Source organism: Felis catus, chromosome E3, assembly GCF_018350175.1.
Source record: "Felis catus isolate Fca126 chromosome E3, F.catus_Fca126_mat1.0, whole genome shotgun sequence".
NCBI classification, from domain to species: Eukaryota; Metazoa; Chordata; class Mammalia; order Carnivora; family Felidae; genus Felis; species Felis catus.
The window spans coordinates 31,404,739-31,425,056 of NC_058383.1; the positions used below are offsets into that span (position 1 = coordinate 31,404,739).

Below are 20,318 nucleotides of genomic sequence, written 5' to 3' on the forward strand. Positions count from 1 at the left end.
ATCATTAAGAGCACCGGGGGCTTTGTTTGTGTATGGGTTCGGAGACCGTCTCATCTTGATCATTTCGGGTCGGCACCAGTGAGGCACTTGTATCTGCACTCCTTGTCTTAAAGGTTCTTTCACTCGGCACTGTTGTGACCTCCTCCTTTTTTCTTGGACAGGCCTTAATTTGCTTGGTAGACAAAAAATCAGGAGAGAAAAGTAAGACCCGACCCCGTTTCGTGAAACAAGATCAAGTATGCATTGCTCGCTTAAGGACGGCGGGAACCATCTGCCTTGAGACCTTCAAAGACTTCCCTCAGATGGGGCGCTTTACCTTAAGGGATGAGGGTAAGAGTACCGCACGCATCACGAGTTTGTAGAAAACTTGGGTGCGTGTTTTGTGACAGATTCCTGTAACGTTTTATGAGCGGAGGGAATTGAACAGCAGACAGAATCGGCCGTGCGTTTTAGCAGTATATGTTGTAGTTGTAAGAATCTTAATTTTGATCTCTTGCAAGGAGCGGGCTTTGAGAGTTAGTTTATTTACTAAGCAAGACCTTCTCTGAGGAAATCCTTTGTACCGTGAGTGATTAAAGCCCATCCTGGAGGGCTTAACCCTGGAAGGCACGTTTTTTTGCCATACAAGCCTCTGCGGTAAAACCTTGTCATTTCTGTGGTCAGAAGACATTTGAAAATCAAGTCTGATAAAACATTCACTACATGGATATTGGGGGGGGATAAAAGGGATACAGAAGCTGATGGTCTTTTAGCACCTAATTTTTACAGAGGTTTAGTAGCGTTTTTATGTGAGTGTGGGTGTCCTTCTGCCTACTTCTCACTGAATCTGAACAACTGTGCTTTTCCTGTCTTGTGGCCGTGAAAGTCTTTGGTGGCATGAAAACACAGCGGCTCTTAGTAAATGGCTCCCTGTGGCTGATTAGTATTTCTGACTTAGGTAACTAAGTTTAAGACGGTGGAAAACCTTACATAAAACACTGTGGCTCAGCTGAGATACAGAATCGGCAGCTCAGTTAGTCCCGGTTCTGTTGGGACAGAAAACGATGTGTCTCCTGCGTGTCAGCAGCTGTGCAGAGCACGGGGAACACAATGTGTCCAGTTCCTGAACCTTCCTTCAGCGAAATCTGTATGGAGACTGGCTCCATTTTATTTTAAAGTCTGTATCTAGTACTAGTGAAGCTGGTCACTGGGTTTGTCCTGTTCACATAACAAAATGAGAACCTTAGTTGCCGGTTAGAACCTGATAAAAATCAGTCGGCCAGAAGAAAGTAACCTAGCAAAAGTGTTTAACCCCAGAGTTACTTGTTTTCCTAAGGAGGTGCTTGGCTTTTAACTTCTTCACGTGACCTGATGGGATTCGTACCTCTTAAAATAGGACTGAGAACCCTTCTTAACAGCTTTATTGAGAGAATTTATATACGTTGAAATTGACTTGTTTTCAGTGTACAATTTCATGAATTTTTGTAGGTTTACAGGGTGTACAGTCATGACCACATTCTGATTGTGGAATATTCACAACATCTTAAAAAAAAACAAAAACAGCCCTTACACCTGTTTACGGTCGCTTGGTATTCCTCTTCCCGGCCAACCACAAATCTTTCCCTCTCTGCCTTTTTTGGACGTGCCATATAAATAGAACCATACGCTTTGTGGTCGTTAGTATCTAGTTTATTTTGCCTGGCACGTTTTTGAGGTTCGGCTCTGTTAGGACACGTATGTAATTCACTCCTTTTTATTGCCAAATAGTATGCCATGGTACAGGCGCTCCACGATTTACTTGTCCACACACAGGTTTGTGATAACAGGAAATGTAGTTTCTTTTCGGCTTCCCCCACCCTCCAAAGATCCACTTACTGAGACGACCTGATGAGAAATCACACCTTTGGTGGTAAAGCCAGTCAGTAATTTGCATTGTGAAAAATAGTTTTATGTTTTACAATAATCAGCTTTAATACCGCACGTAGCTTTGCTGTTAACTACTGAAAAGGGTTTTTGTTTGTGTTTTTTTAAATTTCATTTCTAGGTAAAACCATTGCAATTGGAAAAGTTCTGAAACTGGTTCCAGAGAAAGACTAAGCATTTTCTTGATGACCCTGCACAGTACTGTGAGGAAAATTGACTGCAAAAGCCTACTTCACACCGCCTTCTCTCATTTTCTGCCCATTGACAAACTTCTCCCCGTATTTTGCAAAGACGAAATTCACAGCAAAAGTCCACATAATGTCAGCTTTCTCATATTGAGAGCTCTGCTATGCCACTGTTGAATTTTCCCCCAGGTTTTTTTTCCCCTCCCCTCCCAAACTCTGCTTCCTTGGACAGATTTGGCAATAGCTTTGTAAGTGATGTGGACATAATTGCCTACAATAATGAAAACTTACCGGAATTTTTTTATTTTTCATCTTCCCCTTAGACCTACTTAGTCTTTTTCCCCCAGGCAGATCATTCTGAGTGTGCGAGTGTGTGTGCACATGTTACAGAGACAACTACCATGTTAATAAAATATTCAATTTGAAATCCTTTTCGGTATTTGAATTGCTTTTGAATAATATTTTTTATCTGGATGTAACATTGTTGCATTAGCTTTTTAACTTACCAAGTAACTGAGTACATTTTATTGCTTGGACTTTTCTAAACTCCTTCCCCTATCCACTACTTTAAATGAGGCATTTACAAACGATGTTCGTGTTTGTATTAAAGGAAAGAACTCGTTGGACCCCTCCTTTTGATGGCTGATGCATACATACAGTTAAACGCCTTTATGCGACGGTGACGCTGCTTTCGTAGGTCTGTCCCTTACGTTCCGCCAGTTTGTATTTTAACACGACTTCTTAAACACAGTAAGTTGTCTTAAAGTTAAAGAACAGCATACTGTCGTTTTTATAAGTAAAGCATAATGAAATTGTACCCCTACGGAAAATTCCATTCACTCGTTAAATTAGTGGAATTTGCAATAAAGACAGCATGTTGAGACCTGGCAAAAAATGCCTCCTTTAGTATTTATAAGAGCTGCATGCATCTAGTATGAAAACCCGTATCAGTCGCAAGTGCCACTTCTACAAACGACACCGTTTACTATCTGTGTCGGTAATTTTAAAGGCTGGATGATCCTTGCTGGCGAAAGCTGCATCTCGTCCAGCAACTATAAACGAACACCTATTTAGAGCCACCCGAATCTGCACGGACGGAAGTTAGCAGTGATCAGTGGAATCAAGCACAGTATCGACGTTTTTCTATTATTTGAAACTGACTGTTTTCTTAAATACAAAGCTGAAATTTGCTAACCTGTAATTTGGAAGAGCCACACTGGAGCTTGTGGGGGTTTTTAGATGGAAGGCTGACTTTCGACTGCAGCTGTCGTGACTTTGAAATTTTTAACGAGAGTAAGTGGGAAGTGGAAGAGCCGCTTTCTGCGTTTCCTGGGAAGCCCCCCCCCCCCCCCACCGCCCTTGATTTTCAGTGTTGCCGTTTGTCAAAGACCTGACCTCTTTTAGACTGTGGTTTATCTCGAAATAAGATACTTTGTAATTGTGTATTTAATGTAGTGTGCCCTGTAATCTTCCTCAGAAAAGAAAAGCCTAGTCAGACTGTATTTCCAGTCACAAAATATAAACCTTAATCTAATCCTGTTCTCTTAACTTTCGAATTACCATGCATTTCATGAACGAGGCTGTACCTTAGGGACGGAGCAAAGCTCTTGCCCTAAAGCTCCCTAGAACCATACTCGTGGCTATTAAAGTGCATGAAATTTAGCTAAATTTTACTATGTCTGCAAATCTCTGGGCTTTTATTTTTCGGGGAAATAGGGGAGGTCTGATCCGTACTTAACGCCTCTTTTTTGTACTTCCAAGGTAATAGGAACAGAATAGCAGTTGCCTAGATTTTAATGAATCTTTAAACGCGTAAGGGTTGTTGAAATTACTTCCAAAACTAGATTTCCATTTTTAAACTGAACTCATTTTTGAAAACCAGTTCTGTTTGCTATTACAACATTTACACTTCGAGAATATCAGGCGCACGTTGCCAAGACTCTGCCGCAAGACGAACGGATGCCGGCTGGGGAGGGCCTACGTCTCAAAAAGAAAACATCACGAAGATAAGTAAAATGACGAAAGAAAGATCTCGCCGGATTCGTTTTACATTTGTGCAAATAATCAGATGCTTTAAAAGAAACCTCGCTGTTTAATTTAACCACCACCTTACGTTCTGTGGGCTTTGAAGTTCTTCGGGAAGTGCGCGCGCGTCGAAGAGCGCTGATGGATTTTAAACTCCTGGTGACCCTGGCCGGTGACCCGGTTGGGGAAATGCAGCGTGTGAAGGGAGCTGGCCGTGGGCGACGCCGGGCCCTTCCAAAGCAGTCCGGGTTCCCGTGCTGCCGTTCTGTTCTCTGCAAGCGCACGTGTGCTGCTGTGGCTGACGGTGCAAACGCAGGGTAGCTGACCGCAGATGAGGGTGATACACACCGAAACAGTTTGTTCTCTGGCTTTGGCGTAGATACGTTAGAATCACAACTTTCTTTGCATCTCTTTGCATTCATGTTCTGGATACAACTTTCATGCTTGATTATTCATAGTTTTTTAAATTAATGAATTTAAGACAAGAAAGCTATCCTTGAAATGAACATCTTAAGTAACTGCCATTTTCCACCCTTGACTGCGGGAGAGGGGTAAAGCTAGCATCTGTTTCTTGTCTTTAATTTGCCAAAAAGGACTTGTCCAGCAAAAGTCCACGTAAAACCAAACCCAAAGAGTCGGACCGAGCAGCTGTCGCCATGAAACGAGGTGACAGAGAGTAAAGTGTTCTTGAATAATGAAGCCCGTGTGTATTTCTTCGTTTGGAACTGAAAGTCTTGAAATCTGTGATACCCGGATATCAGACCTTTGTAAGTTGTGAAAGTACAGGCAGTTCGCCGTAACGAGTGGTAATTCACACTGGTCACGAGAACGGCTTTTCCGGGATGCGCTTGGACCGTGACGGAAGTGCTGCGGGATATCTGGGGTCATACTTTCCATCAGATGTGGTTTCGCGACCCGAAGTGCTGCGGGATATTTGGGGTCATACTTTCCATCAGATGTGGTTTCGCGACCCAAGAACAAGGCGAGCCTGCGGTCAAACGCTGCTTCCGTGATGAACTCTTGACAAAACCCTGCTAGACTCCCTGGCATCTTCGGGAACACTAGTCCCCGGCTGTCACCGCTCTGCGGTCTGTGAGGACGGTCCCACAGGGCAGCGTTTCAGCTGCCCGCCTTGCTGTCAGCCTTCCTCACCGCCCCGCCACTGCGTCCCTGGTGGCTTCGCTGCCTTGGGGAGGGACTTCAGGTAGTCGAGGGGCAGATCGTTCTTAGGACCGCTCTGACCATCCGGCGACTTTGAAACCTTTAAAACCCTTTGTGAACATTCTGGTTTGCTGCACTAGAGCGGACTGTTGAACGATCTGATGTTCTGGACAGGGTTGGCCTACCTTCTCAGAGAAACTGTGCTAGTAATCCTCTCACAGACGTGCGTGAGGCAGACGGCAGTCAGAAGGATTTAGGGGACGATATTCTGTCTCCAAATGCCATGGCTTCTATTTCCTCCACCTCCTTTCTCAGTGACCCTAGCACGATGCCGTCTAATACGTCCACGCTTTGCTTCTTCAGAGATCGCCGTGGCAGCCGCTTGGTAAATAAATAAATGTAATTTCACATGCACAACTCAGACAACTTCTTGGTAGGTTTCAATTTAGCCGTCAGTTGGTTAGATTAGATTTCCTAGTGAGTGGAATCGGAACTGTTTTTATTTGCCTCGCGACAGTTCAGTGGATTCCATTTGAACCAATTTACTGCCAGAATTCAGATCGGGTAGGTTTGGTTCAACCTGTGATGGTTCGGGCTCTAGGGTACTGTTGACTTTTGGTATCCTAGAACATACTGAGACTTCCCTTCAGTTAATACGCTATTTCACATACCTCTAATCCGATGCTTCCTTGAAACAGTAATATGCTAGCCGAGCCGATTACTAAGGAATGTTCTCAGCGCCTGGAGGTGGGGGAGTGGACAGGAGAACCTGGTACGTTCTCCAGCGTCAGGGAAAAGCGGATAGGCACCACGTCCGATGAGGCGGAATTTTGCAAGCAGCCGTCGGAATGGGAACTGTCTTTTCTACCTTGCCACACACGCCACTGTGCCCTTTAAAACCTACCACTGGAAACCTCAGGTCTGTGGCCAGCCAAGGTGGAAGGACGTTTCGTGCTTCCCGAGGCTCCGCACGTCCCCCCGAGTCCCTGCTGCCTCCTTCCCGCTGCCCGGGGCTCCCGCGCTCCTCAGGGGACCATCCACATGCTTGAGGTGCACCTGCGCTCTGAGCCCAAGGTCTGCGTTTTAGGGACCCCCTCTGGGCTCTCAGAAATGGACTCCCCTGAGCTGACAAGTTTCTTCTGTTCTAAAGGAAATGGGGATCTCTCTCAGGCCAGGATTTAGCGACTAGGTTTTACTAGACAGCATAGGACAATACCTAGCTCTCATTTTTTAAAAAAAAGCCAGAGAATTCAAGGGAACGGAGTAGGTCTGCTGGGGTTTTTAACCTGATTCCAAAGCGTGGCAGAATGCTCTCTAGGTAGGAACGGTGGGAATCCAAGGTAGAGAAACCTTTTTCTTATGATTTGTAGCTACCTACTGTGCCTGACTTGATGCCTGTGTGAGGATTAAGCCCCTAGTCGCTCTTGCAATTATTCAAATGACTGAAGTTAAAAAAAAAAAAATTGCTTTTGTAATAACAATAAAGATTGTCATCTTCCCTTTTGAAGGATTTGTCTGTGTGTTTACAGTTGCCTATCCTGTCATACCCTGTGTGTTTCTGTCCCTTCTTCACATCCTTTCTTCCTGCCTCAGGGCCGGGAACTATCTAGCAGCGGATGTGGACGGGTCCCCTCAGCTCTGTGACCGAGGAACTTGCACATGTGTGGTCTGCTCGCACATGGTAAGCAAAGGCCTCCGTGTGGCCCACGTGACTGAGTCTTAACAACAGCCATGTAGGAAGTCCGAGGTGCCTAATCATAAATATCACAGTACATGGTTTTTACATGAACAGAGTTGGGGGAGCCATCAGGGATTCCGTCACAAGTACGAACCTCTATGTTCAAGATGTTTAGTAACAATCAAGAAAGGAAGGGCCCAGAGAGAAGAAATTAATGGTAGAGAGGCAGTAAACACAGTGGTTCGGGGGATGGCAACAGTATGTTCCTGCATATTCCTTTGTCTCTGTGAGACAATGAGTTCTTGCTTAAACAATCTTAGGTGACAGGTTTTGGGAATCGGTCTGCAGTACAGGTGTTTGGCATGAATGAGTCTTAAAGGCTTGCTATTAAAGCTTGCTCTTAAAGCAGGGGTTCATATTAGGAAAGTTCTAACTAAGTGGCTTGTGAGTAACCACAGGGGTCAACACGTTTCTACTCTTCAGGGACAGGATCACCATCCCCGCACGGCAAACCCTGTGGCCTAAACGTGTCTGGGCATCCAACCACTCATGGGCACTGGACTGCGGCATGTAAAGGCTGACCAGAGAGAATTCTAGATCTCCTGGCCCATGGAAGCAGTTTCAGAGACACCCGTTCTATCAATGCGTCTTAAAGCAGAAAAAGAGCACCAATACCTTGGACTCGGTAGCTTTGTAGTGAAGAAGTAGAGAGATCTAGGATAAATGATGGCCAGGTTACAATAAAAGATGTTTAAAGTTTTCCGAATTTAAAAAGACCTGAAAAAAAACCACAAAACGGCAGTTTCTTTGACTGTGGGAAAACCCAGGTTCTGGAAGATACTTTGTCTTTAACCTCTTTAGTGACAAGCTCATCTATTTTAAGTCTCTGACCATTTATGGCCATTGTGACCATACATGACGAATTTGAAAAGTCCTGTACTGCAGTGGCACGTGTTTTTGTTTCCTTATATTCATCCTGTAAATCCAGTCTAGAAAGTGAAATTTTTGTTACCACGAATATGTATTTCCTTTAAATTCTTTCCGAAGGCTCTTTGTGCCCAAATTCCTTGCATGAAATATTTTCCTGTTTTCTGCTAGAAATAGTCAAAACAAGGAAACAAAAACCTCGGAACTGACAAGTGTGCTGTTACTCAATTACTAATTTTTTGTAAGACCGTATATATTTTTTTAAAGTAGGCTCCACACCCAACTGGGGGTTGGTCTCATGAACCAGAGATTAAGAGTCGCATGCTCTCCCGACTGAGCCAGCCAGGCGCCCCATCAAGTACTATTTTTTATGATATGATCCTTCTGTTAAGGGTGCCTGGGTCGCTCAGTCAGTTGAGCATCTGACTCGATTTCAGCTCAGGTCATGATCCCAGGGTCGTGGGATCAAGCTCCATGTTGGGCTCTGTGCTGAGCATGTATACTGCTGGGGATTCTGTCTCCCCTCCTCTGCCCCTTTCCCCCTCTCTTGCCCTAAGATAAAAAAAAAAAATGAGGCAAAAACTTTTCACCCTCTCACTGTGCACTGGGTCCCATTTAATGTTCGTTGCACATTTTCTTAACCCATCTTACCTTTGATCTCTTAAACATTTCACTTCAGTGCCCAAAAAAGCAGTAAAAGTAGTTCAAACTTAGTGATTTGAGTTTTAATTTTAAAGCATTTTTACAAAAAAAGTTTCATTCTCTGGTTTAAGAGTGAGGCTACTGATTAAGTCTACTGGTAAAAGTTTAGCTAGAGAGGGAATGGGAAAAATTAATATTTAACCTATTTTGCATTCTTTATTGTGTGATTATATTTAGATTGAGATTTACTATGGTGATTTAACCCCTTTTAATTGAAGTAGTCAAGTCTTTCTTTACGTTTATTTTTGAGGCAGAGAGAGACTGTATGAGCAGGGGAGGGGAGAGAGGGAGACACAGAATCTGAAGCAGGCTCCAGGCTGTAGGCTGTCAGCACAGAGCCCGACATGGGGCTCAAACCCACAAACTGCAAGATCATGACCTGAGCTGAAGTCAGATGCTTAACCGACTGAGCCACCTAGGTGCCCCGAAGATTCAAGTATTTTGTGTTGGCTTGTAGATTTCACAAATTACTTACAATAAAAGCAATCTGTCCATTACCAAGCTTTGTTATTTCCCCGGGAAATACACTAAATTTTCAGAAAAAGAAATTTTTGAAAGAATTAGACTCTTAGGAGTTATTTACTATTTGTAAAGAAGGTCCAGCAGACAGAACTTGTGTACAAGAGGAATTTTTTATTAAGGTAAAATGTGTATACAGTGGAATATATATAACTTTACAATGAGTTTGTCCAGTCTATACAATTATGTAGACACCCACATCAACACAGAGAACATTTGCATCACTGAAGTTCCTTTCACCCCCTTCCAGTTCATTCCTCCTGCCAAGGGGGTCACTGTTCTGCCGTGTTAGTTTTGGCTGGTTTTGAACTCCACATAAATGGAAATCACGAGGCCCTCAACTGTCTTCTTTGAAGCAACATCATGTTTTAGAGATGAATCATGTTGCATCAGTAGTTTATTCCCTATTGCCGACCAACATTTTATGTTATGAATATCCCTGAATTTTTTATCCTTCCTTGAAAGGAGATTTAATTTTGTTTCCCAATTAAGATTCTGTCATGTTGGTTGCAAATACAGCCTTCTCTGAATTATCATTAGAAATGCAAATAAGTAAATAAACCAGAGAAGTTTCATCTTTTCTGTTTATCTGATTTTATTAAAGCTATTCTCAAACACAGACCATTTAGTATTCCTAAAAGGTGGTGAAACAACATGAGCTCCCTTCTGATCTGTCAATCTTTTAAAGTGTTTGTTTATTTTAGAGAGAGAGAGAGAGAGAGAGAGAGAGAGAGAGACCGAGCATAAGTGGGGGAAGGGCAGAGAAACAGGGAGGCACAAAATCTGAAGCAGGCTCTAGGCTGTGAGCTGTCAGTACAGAACCCGACTTCGGGCTGGAACTCACCACCATGAGATCATGACCCGGGCCAAAGTCGGATGCTTAACGGACTGAGCCACCCAGGTGCCCCCGTGAATCATTTTTTAAATCACAATCTGGCAATTCAACAATCTTGTATGTATAGTTTTCTCCAAGGTACAGACAAGCCATCAGCCTTGGAGATGCATTAGTTCCCTAACCTACCATTCTAGCCCCATCTCCCATCCCTCCCCTCTGCATGGCCCTTCTCCAGCCTCTTAATACCACCTGCAAACATCACTCTGCTCCTGTACCTGAATTGATGCCTTTCCTTTGGTCTAGAAATCTGGCTCGCAAACTTGAATTCAAACGACACATGTGACATCCCTCAGAATACCAGAAAACGCTGATACACGAGGCCTAACATAACAACTCATAATACTGTGCTAAAACGAATTCCATCTTACACAACATTCTAGAATAGACAAATAACAGTGGGTATCAATGATTTAAGAACATTTCTTCTACAAGCTGATGCCGGACAAAGTCACTATCAGGGACCAGCAGCAGAACATGCCTTCTTCCAGCTTTGCAATATGGAAGGAGGCTTTTTTGGGAAGCAAGAGACATGGAAAGCCCCCTACTCCCATTCTTTCATCTCTCAAAAATGCCCAAAGCTGGTTGCAAAAAGACTAGAACCATCCCGCACGTTCACCAAAACCTCCTAAATAAACTGTTTATTCACATGATGGAAGGCCACTGGGCAGTTTTTAAAAATGAGGCAGGGCATGAGGTAGCGGAACAGACAACCTCCAAGAAATAAGCATTCGGAGGGAAAGGCAACGTGCAGAACAAAGAATGGGTCTACGAGGCTACGATTTGTCTAAAAAAAAAAAAAAAAAAAAAAAAAAAAGATTAAGTTTAAACCCATCATCCATAAAGAAGAAAAAGAAAGAGTCGTTTCTAGACGTGTCTAGGAACATCCCCGCAAGGCTCCAGGAGAACAGGGAACAGGGGCCACCACTGGGGCTGCGGAGAGGCGGGGGATTCTACCTTCTGCGGCCGCAGGTGGTCCAGCCTGCACGCTTCCGCGTACCTGCGCTGACCTCCCGCCTTTCTGGGGGCCGAGGCCCAGGAGAGACCGGCGCTGGCTCACGACTCGCGCCCCCACCGCGTCGGCCTCCCAAGGGGTGGCGGCGGCGGGGCAGGTGGGCGGCGGGCCAGGCCTCCTCCCCCAGTTCCAGGCGCTCGCTCGAGTCGCTCGGTACAGAATGAGAGCGAGGTGTCACCGAAGCCGCTCCCGCGCCTGACGACGGAGACTCGGACAGCCGGCGCAGCCGCCAAACCTCGCCGGTACCACATCCCCTGGCCTGACCCCGCGCTCCCGGACGTGACATCAGGGCCCGGTCCCGCCCCCCAACTTCCGGCTGCGGGCCTGGGCTCGCGCGTGCGCACAGGGAGCCCTGCCGGTACCGCGCGAGCGTCTGCACGAGGTGGGAACGAAATGGAGGGTTCGGCTTCCACCCCACCCTCCTCCTCAACCGCGGCCTCCGCCACCGCTCCAGAGACCCCTGCCTCCCTGGATCAGCTGGACCAAGGGCAGGTGAGTGGTCCCGTGGGGAGGGGGGCTGGGAGGCGGGGTGGCCACGGCCGTGCGAGACGCGGGGGGCCGGGCCGGGCCCCTGGCCCTCGCCGACGACGTCCCCGGAGCTTTGGGAAGAGGGTCGCCGTGTCGCGTCGCGCTCAGCCTGCCCGCTCCTCCTGCGCTCGGGGAGGCGCTCGCCGCCCCCAGCCCTGCGGCCTGGCCCTCCAGGTGGATGCAGGTACAGCCTGGGCTTCCGGCGTGAGATCCACCCGGCTCTGTTCCCCTACCCTTTGACTTCGGCAGATCGGGTAATTTTGCAAGCCTCCGTGACCTTGGGTTTAAAGAAAGTGTCTCTGCTGGTCTCGGTCAGGTCCCTGGCATATAGTAATGGCCCCAGTATACGCTAGTTGCGTGTTGCCCTTTTCCTGGCATTGCCGCCTTCGCCACCCAGTTCCCGGGAAGCATGTTCCCACCTGGCGCGATAGTCGCCTTAACGTGGAAGAAAGAGGCTCTTTTCTGTAGACGGGTGCTGAGTGGATCCTTAGGTGGTTTCTGATGAGTCTGACATTCCTCCTCTGATCCCAAATTGCAGGATCCTGATAGAGATGGTTATGGAGGTTGCCCATTAAAATAGAATTTGAGGAGGAAAAAAAAAAAAAAAAAAAAAGGAAAAATAGACGCGAGGAGGGGACAAATGCTAAATCATAAATCAGATTGAGAATGAATTTGTTCATGTATCTCCACGTTGCAGATAAGAAAGGCAGTGGAAGCTCTGTTGGCACATTCCAAGTCCAGGAAAAACGCGAATGGATTGCTTCTGAATGAGAATGAAAATTTCTTTTTAATGGTGGTGTTATGGAAGATTCCAAGTAAAGAACTGAGGGTCAGATTGTAAGTTCTGATTTTCTGCCTCTGCCTGTGTTACCGGCTTGGTCGTTCTGTGTGTCTGTAACCATCGCCCTTTTGTTTCTAGTGCACATTTTGCAAATTCAAAATAAAAATATGAGTTGAAATGTGTAATTGCGCCTTAAAAAAAAAAAAGAATTCACACATGCTTAAATTTTCTAAAAATGTCGCCAGTTTTCTGGGGATTGATGCACAGTTCTGTTGAATCTGAAACCTGGGTTTAGAATAAATTAGTACAGCTTTTGTATTTGTGTACATTCTGTTATCTTTCCATGTCATGGTAGTTTCAAGCTAAACTCGTGAGGTCCCCGACTCGCTCCTCCATGCAGAGATCGTTACAGACGGCAGTGAGCTCCTTCTGGAAAACAAAGCTATGGTGATCGCACATTCTTCTTGCTCTAGGACTTTTAGGTCAGAGATCCCTTCTCTGCAGAGTTGTCAGACTTAGCAAATAAAAATAGAAGTAATTTTTTCGTATAAGTAGGTCCCATGTAATATTTGAGACATAATTATACTAAAAAATATATATATGTGTATATAACATGTCCTGTGTTCTCTCTGGCACCCCTGCCTCTGTGGGTCCTTTTGTCTCCTGTCAAAAAAAACCATAAGTTTTCTGGTCCTTGTTGGTTTGTTCAGCCTTTTTTTTTTTTTTTTTTTTTTTTTAAAGTTTATTTTAGGGGAAGGGCAGAGAGGGAGAGAGAATCCCAAGCAGTCTCCTGTGCTGAGGTCGACAAGGGGCTCAATCTCACGAATCATGAGATCAGGACCTGAGCTGAGATCAAAAGTCAGTTGCTCAACCGACTGAGCCACCCAGGCGCCCCTTCTGTTCAGCTCTTAAGGGTTATGTTGTTTATGGAATCCAGGGTTTTCTGCAGGGTAAAGTTCTGAAGCAGAACGGTCCTCATGAAACCAGGTTGTTCACATTTTAGAACACATGCATTTATAGCGTCGTATAATGATAACTGCGTGTGCGCTGTCTTGGGTATCTTTGATTATATGTTAAGTCTGGTTATATCTCAGATATTTTTTTTTTTTAATTTTTTTTTTTCAACGTTTATTTATTTTTGGGACAGAGAGAGACAGAGCATGAACAGGGGAGGGGCAGAGAGAGAGGGAGACACAGAATCGGAAACAGGCTCCAGGCTCTGAGCCATCAGCCCAGAGCCTGACGCGGGGCTCAAACTCACGGACCGCGAGATCGTGACCTGGCTGAAGTCGGACGCTCAACCGACTGCGCCACCCAGGCGCCCCTATATCTCAGATATTAATTGATATTTTGGATGCTGGGTATTTGTGATGATTTACTTGAATCTTAAATCTGTCCAGACTGCTGAAAACTAGATGTATTTTTAAATGTTCTTGGTAGAGTATTTGCTTAGACAGCATGAATGAAGTTTGTTGAAGTGACTGAATTTATTGTGTATTCTGTGGAGTAGAAACGTATATTTTGTCCGTTATAATGCTTTATCCCTCACTTCCTTCTCATGTATTTTGCAGGTCCTTGCCTCATGGTATTCGATCAGATTTAACAGATATTTGTTTACTTACCAAGGATGAACCCAATTTAACTCCTGAAAAGACAGAACGGTTTTACAAGAAGCTTTTGAACAAACATGGAATTAAAACCATTTCTCAGGTCAGGAGTGGTTAATGTTTTCAGGGCAATGAAAAGCTCTGATTCACTCTTTTGACTGAAGTGCTAAATCATACATTCCTGCACTACCTTATAATCTAGTATTTCTTTCCTAGGGATTTTAGTTTTTGTTTTTTTAGTTTTTAAGGATTTTGTTCTTCAGCAATCTCTGTACCCAACGTGGGGCTTGATCGTAGAACCCCGCGATCAGGAGTTGCCCGCTTCACTGACTGAGCCGGCCAGGTGCCCCTGGGAATTTAAGTTTTAATTTAATTTTTTTCTTTTCGGTTCTCACTGGCTTTGGTAGGACGGCTTCATCTTCTCTGTGATGGATGAGCTGTTGAGGTTTCTTGACCCCAGAGCTCACAGGTACAGCAGTACCTTTATTATCTTGAAGACTTCACAAAAGGCTTCTCCGTTAGGTCACTGTCGTGGCTTGTAGTCACCGGTGTCCTTTCTTGATGTGGGTCCCAGCCCATTTGTGCCTCCATCGGTGAGCCCAGCTCCCGGCACGTCGCGGGTTCTCGCCGCAGGTTGACTGAACTGTGTGGCTCTATGACGATTTGAGATCCAGACCCAAGTTACCGCTTGAGTGTTTCTCCTTCTTGGTCAAGTCCTTAACTTTTGGGGTTTTTCCTCTTACGTTTCTAGATCATCCCTCTGCGAACTTTAAAGACGGAATACAAACCCTATGAAGCCAAGCTTCGCCTGCTGGGCAGCTTTGACTTCTTCCTCACTGATGCGAGAATCCGGCGGCTCCTGCCGTCACACCTGGGGAGACACTTCTATCACAGAAAGAAGTAGGTTGCTTCGCAGTGGCTGCGTCTGAGCCCCGTGGACGTCATCCGTGTGCGTGCACTGTGCTCCAAGCGCCTGCGTGTCGTTACAGGGTTCCCGTTCCTGTAAACCTTCTGGCCAAGAATTTATCCAAGGAGATCAACACCTGTATAGGCGGGACTGTCTTGAACATCTCAAAAAGTGGTTCTTGCAGGTAGGGAAAAGGTGTTCGTGTGTGCCTGTTTAGTCTCCTGTTCACTCGGTAATAATTTTGTAAGCTGTTTCTTACGAGATCGTGTGAATGAAAACCAGATCCTTCTATTAAAACTAAAGTCCATCCCTACCAAGCATGTCATTCTCTGGAAGCAGCTGCCCCTTAGAGCTTTCCACAGTGATGTAAATGGTCTCTATCAGTGTTCCCTATATAGGACTGAGGGTATACAGAATATGTAGAGAGAGAATCACAAGCAGGCCTCGCACTGACAGCACAGAGCCCAACACTGAGCTCAAACTCCTGAACCGTGTGCTCATGAACTGAAATCCAGAGTCAGAGGCTTAACTGACTGAGCCACCCAGGCGCGCCCCCCACCCCCGCCTTTTAAAAATTTATTTATTATTATTTATTATTTATTTATTTATTTATTTATTTATTATTTATTTATTTATTTATTATTATTTATTTTTATTTTTAGAAGTATTTAGTTTTTGAGAGAGAGTGAGCGAGCTGTCGGCACAGAGCCCGACACAGGGCCCGAACTCAAGGACTGTGAGATCATGACCTGAGTCCAAGTCGGACACTTAACCGACTGAGCCACCCAGGCTCCCTGAGAAACAAATCATTATTATTGCTTCAACAACTTATTCTTAAAAACCTTCTTGTCTGCTGCCGTGTTACATTTCAGTACCATCCGCGTTGGTCACACGGGAATGGAGGTCCAGCACATCATCGATAACATCATCGCGGTCACGAAGAGGCTTTCCCAGAAGCTGCCAGAGGTGCGGTCTTAACAGGTGCAGCAGTCGGTGGTTCGCGCAGGAGAAACGGGACGTGGACCGACAGTGTCGTTCTTGTCTCTGTTGCAGAAGTGGGAGAGCGTGAAGCTCCTGTATGTGAAAACCGAGAGGTCCGCTTCGCTTCCCATCTTTTCCTCGTTTGTCAGCTGTCAGGGCGAAGCCAAAGGAGTGCGCACTCCTAGTCAGAAGAAGAAGGTGAGTCGAACTTGAAACACCAAGTGGGCTTCCTCGCAGGCGTGAGCGTGGCCCAAGGAGAGCGGGTTCCGTTCCTGCCTGACCTTCCGCGGTTTCCAGGGCTCGTGCTTTTAGGTGCCTTGTTCCCGCTTTCCTCCGAGATCACTTCATGGTGGTGTGAATGAAGTGTATTGAGGTATGATGTAAATATCTTGTGTGTGTTGATCATTTTTGGTTTCCCTTGAGTGGGGTGAGTCAGCTCGGTAGGGGCCTGTGTAGCGGCAGGAGGAGCTGAAAGAAAACCAAAATCGAGCGTGTTAAGAACTTTCCTGTGGACAGCTTTGATGATTGCGTGAGGCTAACAGATAGTCGTCGGTTTGGGTCTGTAGGCTTTTAGTGCTATCGGTAGAACGAGAGAAAATTATTTTTCTATTTTTGCTCTGTTTTGGACCAGTCTCCTAGTTTGGTGACGCTTTTTTTTTTTTTTTTTTTTTTTTTTTTAATGTTTATTTATGTTAGAGACCGCGTGAGCGGTGGAGGGCAGAGAGAGAGGGAGACACGGAATCTGAAGCAGGCTCTGGGCTCTGAGCTGTCAGCACAGAGCCCGACGCAGGGCTCGAACTCACAAACCACGAGATCATGACCTGAGCCGAAGTCAGATGCTTAACCGACTAAGCCACCCAGGCGCCCCCCCACCTTTTTTTTTTTTTTTTAGCCATGTTAATCATGTTCATTGGGTTTTTAATTTTGGTATTTTAATTACACCCCCCCCACCCCCCCCACCCCCTGCTTCTGGAAGTTGTATGTTTGTTCTTTTTCACACTGGCTTTACTTCTTTTAATTTCCTGTTACCTGTCAGTCCTCCTGTTCACCTTAATTGTTGGAACACTTTAAGCACAGTTGCTTCACTGTTTGATCATTCGAGTAGTGGAGATCCTGGTATCCCAGCCTGTTCTCTGTGCCCTTTGGTTCCTTGTGGACTCGGTCATCTTTGACCATGTCGTGGTCGTCGCATTGGAACATTATTTGTAGAACTAATTTGAGGTGTAGGGTGAAGATCTTTCTCTAGAAGATGTCCGTTTAAGTCTCTGGGCCTTGGGCTGGGACTCCCTGAAGGCAGATCAAAGGCTTGAGATTCCCTGAGTGATTCGGAGCAAACCATGCCAAGAATCTGCACTCCTCCACTTCTGTTCATCTTCGCCCTGAGAGCATGACTCAGTGGGGTCCCAGCTTATTGGGGGGGGGGGTCCTCCTAGGACCCCTGCCTGGTGTGGACACTGGAGTTTGATTTCTTTCCACCCACCCCACCCCCTGTTAAAACAAAAATTATTGATTAGCCAGTACTCACAGCAAAATTTGCTTCTGGACTCATTTACCCATGGGGTCCTTATTTTAGATGTCTCACAGGTAGTTGGTTCATTGATGCTGTTAAGAAAAAAAAATTTTAAGTATTTCATCCCACTTTTACTTGTTTTCATTGGGAGAATGACCCAAAATAAAAGACTGCCATTATCAGAAGCAGGACACGTGAATTTTTTTGCCATCTGTCAGCACATTGATTTGAGGAGTTTGCAAAAATGTTGGAATTGTTAGCTAACATGGAATTTACACACTATTTTGGGGGTCATTTAACAGTGGTCTGTGGTAAGGACAGTGGACCCCTGGTTCTATAAACCTCTTAATCTAACTGCTGCCCCAGTCTGAAGTAGGGAAAAATTACCAGTTTTTTTTCTTAAAACTGTTTTGAGATGTAATTCACATCAGAATACTCTACAATTTAGGATAATTTTTTTTTTTTCCTTTTAGGTTTTTTTTTTTGTTTTTTATTTGAGAGAGAGAAAGAGTGTGTGTGTGTGCGTGTGCGTGTGCGCGTGTGCGTGCGCTCACAGGCCAAGGAGGGACAGAGAGAGGGGAAGAGAGAGAGAGAGAGAGAGAGAGAGAGCGGGAGAGAGAGGGAGGGAGGGATGGAGAGGGAGAACGAACCTTAAGCACAGTCCGCACAAAGCACAGAGCCCAATGCAGGGCTTGATCCCACAACCTTGGGATCACAACCTGAGCCAAATTCAAGAGTTGGACACTCAACCGACTGAGCCACCCAGGCATCCCTAGGATAATTCTTAACTCACCCATAAATCAGATCACCTTGCAAAAGCTCTGACTGCACACCACATTGCTTCCAAGTCCCCATATGTAGTTCTGTGAGTCAGAGCCAAGTGCCATCGAGGTTCCAGTGCTGGTGTTGTGGTTTGTTTGCTCAGAGTTGCCACAGATCAAGGCACTTTCCAGAAGCTTATGAATAATGAGCATTGCAAGTTCTGAGTCTATGCCATTTACTGACCAACAAGTGTGTTCCCTACTAAAGTTAGGCTTGGAGTTTGGTGTGGCTTTTTTGTTACTGGGTTTTTTGTTTGGTGTTTTGGTAGGAATTAAAGAAAAAAGAAAAACAAAAAGAGTATCGTGAAAAACAAAAGGAGAAGAAAAGAAGCAAAAGGCTTACGAAGCAGGCCAGAAAGGCCTCGTCGGCCCCGAAGAAAGAGGAGGCAGGCCCTGAAACTGGCGGTGCTCCGGTGAAGGACCCCGCACCCCCGAAGGAGGCCCGAGCGTGTGGGAAGAAAGAGAGCAGTCGAGTAAAAGCCCAGAATAAAGTGCAGGACGAATCCGAAGAGGAGCTCCCTCAACTGGTACCAATAGAGAGGACTCCAGCGAAAGAAAACGGAGAGGTATTTCTCTTGGTGCTAGTGGCCGATGGCTTCAGTGCCCCCGTGTGTCAGGCAGGCCCCGCTGAGCCATGCGTGTAAGAGGCATTGCAAGGACGGGGGCATTGTTTGTCCCTAGTGTATTTCCAGCAGAATCTGTCGTAGCAAAGATCCCGAGGTCATAGATGAAACTTACCAGGTAGACCCAGAAGCCTGGGAGGGGCTTCCTTTGCCCTGTATTGGAGTGATGTGCAGTGAACACATTCGTCTGTGTATCTCGGATTCAGGGGAGGGGTGGTCATGTTAATAATTCTGGGGCACATCGCCTGTGGGTTTTCAAAAGCAGGCCGGGGCAGACATTTGGGCAGTGGTTCAGTTTCTGACAGTGAGTCCCGGGTCACCACATGATTAACCTTTGGAAACGTATCAGGGCAAGGGCAAGCTTGGGTGCTGGGTCCTGCCTGTAAAACCTTTCAGACCTGGTGAAGACAGTCACTCTCAGAGTTCCGTCGTCAGGGGCCGTTTTTCCCTGCACTTAACTCTTATTTTTCTTAGATGCAAAAACACGCCACAGGAAAGAAGTCTCCGAAAAAGAGTCCCAATCCCAGCGCACCTCGTGGGAAGAAGAGAAAGGCCCTTCCCAGTTTCGAGACCCCGAAGGCTGCGGAGCCCAAGACCCCAGGTAGCAGCCCGGGCAAGAAGCCAAGAATCAAAGAAGAGGCGGGAAAAGAACAAAACTCTTCACTGGGCAAAAAAGACCCAAGACAGGTGACCAAAAAGCCAGGGGCCAAGTTCTTCAGTACTCCTAGTAAGTCTGTGAAAAAAGCCCCCCACGCCCCCAAACAGTGGCCCAAAAAGTCCAGAGTGCCCCAGTCGACCTAAAGATCAGAGACTCGAGCAGAAGGAATCCTCCAGACTCCCTAAAGAGCTTTTTAAAAAACGCCTGGATCCCGCCCCTGCCCGGCGCAGTCTCCTCCGGGAGTGAGGCCCAGACTTAAATACTTGTTAAAACCTCCGCAAGCAATTCTGACGGATGTTGGTGGGCGTGGGAAGGAGTAGTTGTGAAGGAGACCCATTTTTTAAGTTGCTTTTCCATGTATTTGCTAATGTAACAGAGGGAAAATACAGTTCTTCTGTGTGGTTGCTTGTCATTAAAGTGTTACGGCTTCTGAGTAAACTCTTGGTGCTCCCTATCTTGTTGGTTTTCCTTGAATCCCTGCGATGTGACCCCTGTCCCCGTCTGCTGTCACCGTGGGTTTTGCCTAGGCTCCATTACCCTAGTTTGTGCGAACCTTCCCGGCCCTTGTCCGCCGGCAGGGAGGGGCTCGCTGCCTGGCACTCAGCTGTGCAACTTACAAGAAGCCCTCGGCGGGTTTCGGAATCAAATAGTCGATGTTGGTGGTAGTCGGCCCGGGCCGGGGCCGCCGAGGGGGCGTGCGCTTGATGAGACCGGTTAACAGGGAGCCGTTTTCAGAGACGCGGAGTTGAATCCCGCCTGCTAGAGACCAGAAATCCTTCTAGCTTTGCCGTCTTCCTCCAGACCCTTCCTCGGCCTGTGTGGATTCGCTCGCGTGTGCCGACTGTAGGCCAGGAAGCCAGACAGAGTGGCCTGTGGATTTGGGGTGACTCAAATGT

General features: G+C 46.1%; 2 protein-coding genes and 1 long non-coding RNA gene across 7 annotated transcripts in view; 2 read left to right on the plus strand and 1 right to left on the minus strand.

Annotated features, from left to right (window-relative positions):
- The window catches only part of GSPT1 (G1 to S phase transition 1), a 34,492-nt gene extending 31,978 nt beyond the window's left edge, over positions 1-2,514 (plus strand). For all 5 annotated transcript variants that reach the window (XM_045048331.1, XM_023247000.2, XM_045048330.1 and 2 more), the window contains 2 exons: positions 162-330; positions 2,024-2,514. In XM_045048331.1, the coding sequence (XP_044904266.1) occupies positions 162-330; positions 2,024-2,076 (222 nt within the window). In that variant the 3' untranslated portion in view covers positions 2,077-2,514. The remainder of the gene's footprint in view (positions 1-161; positions 331-2,023) is intronic.
- A 4,116-nt stretch (positions 2,515-6,630) lies between these two features.
- On the minus strand, positions 6,631-11,290 carry LOC123382675. The gene is made up of 2 exons (XR_006591365.1): positions 10,210-11,290; positions 6,631-7,728 (listed from the first exon to the last, which is right to left on the minus strand). It is a non-coding gene; the product is annotated as an uncharacterized LOC123382675 (long non-coding RNA).
- A 45-nt stretch (positions 11,291-11,335) lies between these two features.
- Positions 11,336-19,876, plus strand: RSL1D1 (ribosomal L1 domain containing 1). The gene is made up of 9 exons (XM_023246580.2): positions 11,336-11,498; positions 12,232-12,371; positions 13,887-14,025; positions 14,674-14,822; positions 14,912-15,013; positions 15,702-15,795; positions 15,883-16,008; positions 18,411-18,707; positions 19,239-19,876. The coding sequence occupies exons 1-9, from the start codon at positions 11,400-11,402 to the stop codon at positions 19,563-19,565; spliced, it is 1,473 nt and encodes a 490-aa protein (XP_023102348.2). The 5' UTR covers positions 11,336-11,399; the 3' UTR covers positions 19,566-19,876.
- The last annotated feature ends 442 nt before the right edge of the window (positions 19,877-20,318 follow it).